The 6,893-nt window shown below is 39.2% G+C and overlaps 1 protein-coding gene across 3 annotated transcripts in view; it reads right to left on the reverse strand.

Moving 5' to 3' along the window:
• The window catches only part of GCC2 (GRIP and coiled-coil domain containing 2), an 89,907-nt gene that overhangs the window by 31,713 nt on the left and 51,301 nt on the right, over positions 1 to 6,893 (reverse strand). For all 3 annotated transcript variants that reach the window (XM_006763887.2, XM_015564011.1, XM_015564012.1), the window contains exons 14-16: positions 1,185 to 1,285; positions 1,011 to 1,088; positions 337 to 474 (exon numbers count right to left, since the gene is read on the reverse strand). In XM_006763887.2, coding sequence (XP_006763950.1) covers positions 337 to 474; positions 1,011 to 1,088; positions 1,185 to 1,285 — 317 coding nt within the window. The remainder of the gene's footprint in view (positions 1 to 336; positions 475 to 1,010; positions 1,089 to 1,184; positions 1,286 to 6,893) is intronic.

Here is a 6,893-nt window from a genome sequence, read left to right on the forward strand (position 1 = left end):
AGTATTTTATAATTATTTAGCCCTCAGGAAGAACTGTAACACTTCTCTAATAAAAACTTTAAAACAGTAACTTTCTTACACATGGAAATTGTAAAACAAAGTTGGAGTGAAAACAACATGTATGCATGTCTTTCCTCTTGGCAAAGAAAGAGTTATTCATGTGACAGGGTTGTGATGGGGTTGGGGTTAGGGTCAGATGAGCTGAATCTGGTATTCATTTTGTAAGTGTTCTTAAATGACAGCAAACACTAAAAAGCCAGACCACAGCCCTCAAGTGAAGTGCTACCCAGTGGGTAACAGCGTCTCTGGCATGCTGCTTCGGGGTGAGGAACAAACCTTGGCAGCATGGCACTCTTCCTGAAGGGCTGTCACTTTCTGCTGGTATACGCTCAGGGCGCGCTGGTGCTGGTCTACAGAGGCCTTCAGGTGTTCGTGAGCGTTGTGTTTCTCAGATGTCATTTCAGCCAGCTGAATCTGGAGGAAAAATCTTTTAATTAAGCTATAGCAAATATGATTTTCACTTGTTAAACAGACTTTCTTTAAACATAAACTTGAGTTTAGAGACATGAGTTTCAAATAATTAAGTGACATAAATATCAGAATTATTTATTATTGAAACATTTTTTTAAATAAATTAGGTTTCCTTAAAAAAAATCATGAAAAAGAATTCCAGACTACATGTTATAGTTCAATGGAACTATATTCGGGGGCGGGGGGATTCAACTGACCCCCCTACCCCAGTATCTGTCGAGGATTGGTTCCCGAAACCCAGTGTTACAAAATCCGTGGATGCTCAAGCCCCTAATATAAAATGGCACAGAACAATGCATACAGTTGGCTCTTCACATCTGCAGATGGTTGGCTGAATCTGAGGATGCAAAACCCGCAGCTATGAAGGGCCAACTATGTGTATGATTGATATACAATAATATTTAGCAAAATCCCTAAATGGTATTTTACTTCTACATGGAAAATTTTTTCTAAATCTTAAAAAGTAAAACGATTCTTACTTTATAGACTTCTACTTGCTGCTGGCTTGCCTCTAGCTCACTCTTTAAAGATGCTTGAAGCATTAAGTGATCAGTTTCCTACAGAATAAGAATCTTGGTTAAATTTTAAACAGAAGTTATTCATAAATATATTATAAGTAAGTATTAAAATGAGAAACTGAGGAATTAACATACTGCTTGCTTTGAATCTGCCAGTTCTTTCTTGGTTTTCATAAGCAATTGCTTGATTTTGGTGTTGTTTTCTTCATATTGTTGCAATGAAGTCTGTAGTGAAGCTAGTATTAAGAAATAATTTCAGAAGAGATGAAATTATTTTCATGAATGTATTTAAATAAATAAGTTAAAGTCTTTTCTTTAACCTATCTTTTAAAGAAACTTGTCTTAACTTTTTATTATGGAAGATTTCAGACATAAATGACAGCCGTGATGATAGTGCAATAAACACTACCGTGCCCATTACCTGGCTTTAACAATTACCAACACATGGCCAATCTTATTTCACCCAGTCAGGCCCACAGGTCAAATCTGGCTGCTGTCTGTTTCTGCGAATAATTTTATTAAAACACAGGCTCATTTATTTACATATCATTTTTAAGGCTGCTTTAGTGCAAAAATAAATAGTAATCTTGACTAACATGATAGAGACTACATGGCCTGAAAATAAAACATTTATGGCCTGGCCCTTTATAAAACAAACTTGCCAACCCCTGACCTATAGCCTCACCTACTCTTCCCCTCCCCCTCCACTTTCTTTTATTTTTTTTACAAGATATACTAGTACATTCATTTGTAAATATTTTAGTATATATAGAACAGGGCAAAAGTAGGTTTAAAGTTGTTCGTATAAAAAATAATACAATAATCAATATATATAAAAGCCTAGCGACTAGAATGGCAGAACGACCAGAACGACCATTGGCTATAACATGCACTACGGCAGCCAACCAGCCTGATCTGGGCCCCCATCAGCCCCACTCCCCTGGCCGGCCCAGCCTCCAATCAACCTAGGGACCACATCCATGCACAAATATCATGCACCGGGCCTCTAGGAAACACACACACACACACACACACACATACACACACACACTGAAATATTATTCAGCAATAAAAAAGAACAAAATCTTGCCATTTGTGACAACATGGATGGACCTACAGGGTGTTATGCTAAGTGCAATAAGATAGACAAAGAAAGATAAATATTGCCCTAGCCGGTTTGGCTCAGTGGGTAGAGTGTCAGCCTGTACACTAAAGGATCACAGGCTCGATTCTGGTCAAAGGCATGTACCTTGGTTGCAGGCACATCCCCGGTGGGAGGGGGGTGTGCAGGAGGCAGCTGATTGATGTTTCTAACTCTCTATCCCTCTCCCTTCCTCTCTGTGAAAAATCAATAATATATATATATATTTTAAAAAGATAAATACTAAATGATTTTACTTATATGTGATATAAAACAACAACAAATAAATAAATACATTAATAAATAAACAAACAAACAAAAAAACCAGACCCACAAATATAGAGAACAAGCTGATGATTGCCAAAGGGGAGAGGGGTGATAAAAAAAAAATAAGACAATGACATTTAATGACTTCCATTTTTTCTTTAAATAATAAAAAAGAAACCTGAACAAATATGTGAAAAAAACCTGTCTTCTGACATTGGACAGTAAGCAATGTAGTACTGTGATCCCTAAAAGGAGGTAAGTAACAAATGAGGTAAAAGCCCTATTAAATAGTCCCTGTTCTCTGCCTGAAGCAATTTTTAAACTATGGTGCAGGAAGGGAATCCCAAGCAGAGGTCTTACTGAGTTGCAAAGATTAACAGGAACAAAATAATGCATAGAGAGCTGTAATCTTAGTAATTCTCAGATTTTATGCAGCACTATAAATTGTTCATATTCCTACCAGCTACAGTAAGAAATGTTGAGTACATGGGCACTCAGTAGTCCTCAGATGATTCCCACCTTAATATTGGGACTGAACTGGATCGTTAGGACAGGCTATTCTACACTTGTCCTAAAGAAGATGAAAAACAAGCCACAAAAGGATAAAATTGATCCACAAATAACTTCTTGTCATACAAAATTTAACTCTTCAAATGTATATAAAAATTTTAGCATTCAAAAATGTCAAATTCACATCCAATTAAAAGATTATTTCCCATAAAAAAAGCAGGAAAACATTACTCATAAACAGAAAATAACCCCACCCAATCAATAGAAATAGAACGAGAAATTACAGAAATGGTGAAATTAGCAAACAATGAAATTAAAATAGCTGCAATATTCTTAAGAACTTAAACAAAAACATGAACATAGCCGAAACCGGTTTGGCTCAGTGGATAGAGCGTCGGCTTGCGGACTGAAGGGTCCCAGGTTTGATTCCGGTCAAGGGCATGTACCTGGGTTGCGGGCACATCCCTGGTGGGGGATGTGCAGGAGGCGGCTGATCGATGTTTCTCTCTCATCGATGTTTCTGACTCTCTCTCTCTCTCTCCCTTCCTCTCTGTAAAAAATCAATAAAATTTAAAAAACAAAATAAAACATGAACATAAAGTAGAAATAAATGAAAAATAAAAACAACAAAATAAATGGGACTTCTGGAGATAAAAAAAATACAGTATCTAAAGTGAGAATGTCACCAAATACGATTAACAGATTAGATAGACACTGCAGGTGAGAGAATTGAAAGACATAATAATGTAAACAATCTATAAATAAGCTCAGAATATAAAAAAAAAGAATATGACTGAATTCTAGGACTTTATCAGTGGTCTAATGTGTGTAATTGGATTCTTGGGAAAAGAAAAGAAAGGGAGGTTTATATACAAAATATTAAGGAAAATAATCACCAAAATTATGACAAACCTGAAGAAAACTATAAAAACTCCATACATCAAAGAAGTTCAATAGCCCTGACCAGTCTGGCTCAGTGGATAGAGCGTCAGCCTGCGGACCAAAGGGTCCCGGGTTCAATTCCAGTCAAGGGCATGTACCTTGGTTGTAGGCACATCCCCAGTAGGAGTTGTGCAGGAGGCAGCTGATCGATGTTTCTCGCTCATCGATGCTTCTAACTCTCTATCCCTCTCCCTTCCTCTCTGTAAAAAATCAATAAAATATATATAAAAAAGAAGTTCAATATATCATAAATACAAACAAGGAAAAAATGCACAAACACACATCTTAAAGCTCTATACCCAGCAAAAGTATCCTTCAAAAAGAAAGGCAGGTTAAAGTTGTTTTCAGACAAATGAAACACAAGAGAATTCAATGCCCGTAGCCTGTGTCAAAAGATGTATTAAAGGAAGTTCTTCAGGCATAAGGAAAGTTATACCTTTTGGACAGAATTGCGATATATATGAAGAAGTGAAGAACACCAGAATGATAAACATGTGGCTGAATATTAGAAACAAATTCTCTAAGTTTTTCATTTCTTTAAAATGGGTTGATAAACACTAACATGGTCAGATAATAAATATTATAGGCTTGCAGGCCATGCAGTTTCTGTGACAATTACTCAACTGTGCTGTTGCAGCATGAAAGTAGTAAAAAATGATATAAACAAATTAACATAGTTGTGTTTCTACAAAACTTTTATTTATAAAAATAGACAACTGGGCTGTGGGCCACTGTTCACTGACCTAAAAAGATAACTATTTTCAAACAAAAATAACAACAATGTATTATAACACATGTAGAATGAAAATGTATGACAAAAACAGCACAAAGGAGAAAAGGGGAGACAAATAAAGAGTGCCATCGTAAGATTCTTATATAATATACTAGAGGCCCAGTGCACCACATTTGTGCACTCCAGGATGGGGGTCCTTCAGCCTGGCCTGCGCCCTCTCGCAGTCCGGGAGCCCTTGGGGAATGTCCGACTGATGGCTTAGGATCACTCCCCGCCTAAGTGTCAGTCAGACATCCTTAGTGCTGCCACAGACGCAGGAGAGGCTCCCACCACTGCTGCTGGGCTCGCCAGCTGTGAGCCCGGCTTCTGGCTCAGTGGCATTCCCTCTGTGGGAGCAAACTAACCACCAGGGGGAAGCTCCTGCATTGAGTGTCTGCCCGCTGGTGGTCAGTGTGCTTCATAGTGACCAGTTGTTCCGTGGTTCGGTCGATTTGCATATTAGCCTTTTATTATATAGGATAAAGTGGTATAATCTACTTGAAGTAATCTCTATTAAGTTCCAGATGAACACTATAAACCATAAGGCAACCACTAAAATCTAACAAATTGGTATAGCTAATAAGAGATAAAACAATATAAAATAATTCAAAAGATGGCAGAAAAAGAGTAAAAGGTTAAGAAATTGTAAGACAAATAGCAAACAAATAGCAAGGTGATAGATTTAAACTGAATCATTTAATAATTAAAAATAAATAGCTTAAACATCTTAATTAAATAACAGACTGTCACCTTGGAGAGAAAAACAAGACTCAACTACATACTTAAGAAACACTTTACAGCTTTAGAAGATGTTGGCATAAGGTATATACCTGTACATGCCACCCTACACAACCACATCAAAACTACAACTAAAATACAAAACAGCTATCATCCAGAACAACAGGAAAGCTGGCTGGGTGGAAGTTCTACAGCTAGAAGGAAAGAAAAAAGTGCATTTAGACTGGGTAGGAGGTGCGGAGGATCCAAGAGAAGAGGTATGGAGGCACACGAAACGGGCTGTAACTGGGTGTGCGGTTTTTTTCAATTGGAAGGGAGATACAAGTTCCCTGACTGCACTGAACCCATTTCCGGCGAGACTCTGGGGACCCAGACTCCTACAGGGAGAAATTGGACTGTCTGGCAGTGGGTCAGAAAGCAAGGGTGGCTTTATCGCAGAGCTGCTCGCAGGGATCATTGTTACTGTGCGGGTGCGGGACTCGAGGACGCGGAGACCCGGAGATGCGGAGAGGGCTGATGGACAGCCATTGCTGTTTGCTCTGCCCTGGTGATTCTCTGAGACCCCGCCCCACCCAACGTACAACCCCACCAAAGCTGTGCGTAGCGGTGCAAATGAATCGCCTGTCCTTTTGCAGCCTAACCTAACAAACTGCAGCTGGGTCAGAGAGCTCCAAAACTTCCAAACCCCAAACAAAGAGGAGAAATCTGCAGATCTCACTGTAGCTCCTGCAAGGTGAGCTGACTTTGCACCTCCTTGGAGATCCAAGAGCCAGTGTACCCAGTGGTCAGATACTAGATTCCAACTCCTCACATCCATAAATGACACACTCAAGAGGCAGACTCAGTGAGCACCAAAGCTCCACTGAAGCAAGTCCTGCCCCATAAGGGTGTCTCCAGCACAGCAGTTCTTCCACTATAGACACAGCGGGTCCTCGCAGTCAATTGGCCTGGAGGTCATTTCCTCCCAGAGATACCAAGAGCAGTCAAGGCTTAACTACAAGCCCACAAAGGGGTGCATCAAGAGTGTCCACCTCAGGTGATTGGGGAGGCTGAGCCACTGGGCCCTATAGGACACCTAGCACACAAAGCCACTTTATTAACACAGGGAAGCAGCCAAAATGCAGGGATAAGGAAACATGTCACAAATGAAAGAAATGGAACCAAGCAAACTACTGGATATAGAGTTCAAAACCACAGTTATAAGGTTACTCAAGAATCTTCTACAAACCTCCGAGGAACTTAGTGAGACCTTCAAGGATCTAAATGAGAATGCCAAAAAAATGGAAAAGGACCAGTCAGAAATTCAACATACACTGACTGAAATAAAGAATAATATACAGAGATCCAATAGCAGATGAGAGGATCACCAGAATCAAGTCAAAGATTTGAAATATGAAGAAGCAAAAAACACCCAACCGGAAAAGAAAAACGAAAAAAGAATCCAAAAATATGAAGATAGCGAAAGGAGCCTCTG

This window comes from Myotis davidii, unplaced genomic scaffold, assembly GCF_000327345.1.
Source record: "Myotis davidii unplaced genomic scaffold, ASM32734v1 scaffold979, whole genome shotgun sequence".
Lineage (NCBI taxonomy): Eukaryota > Metazoa > Chordata > Mammalia > Chiroptera > Vespertilionidae > Myotis > Myotis davidii.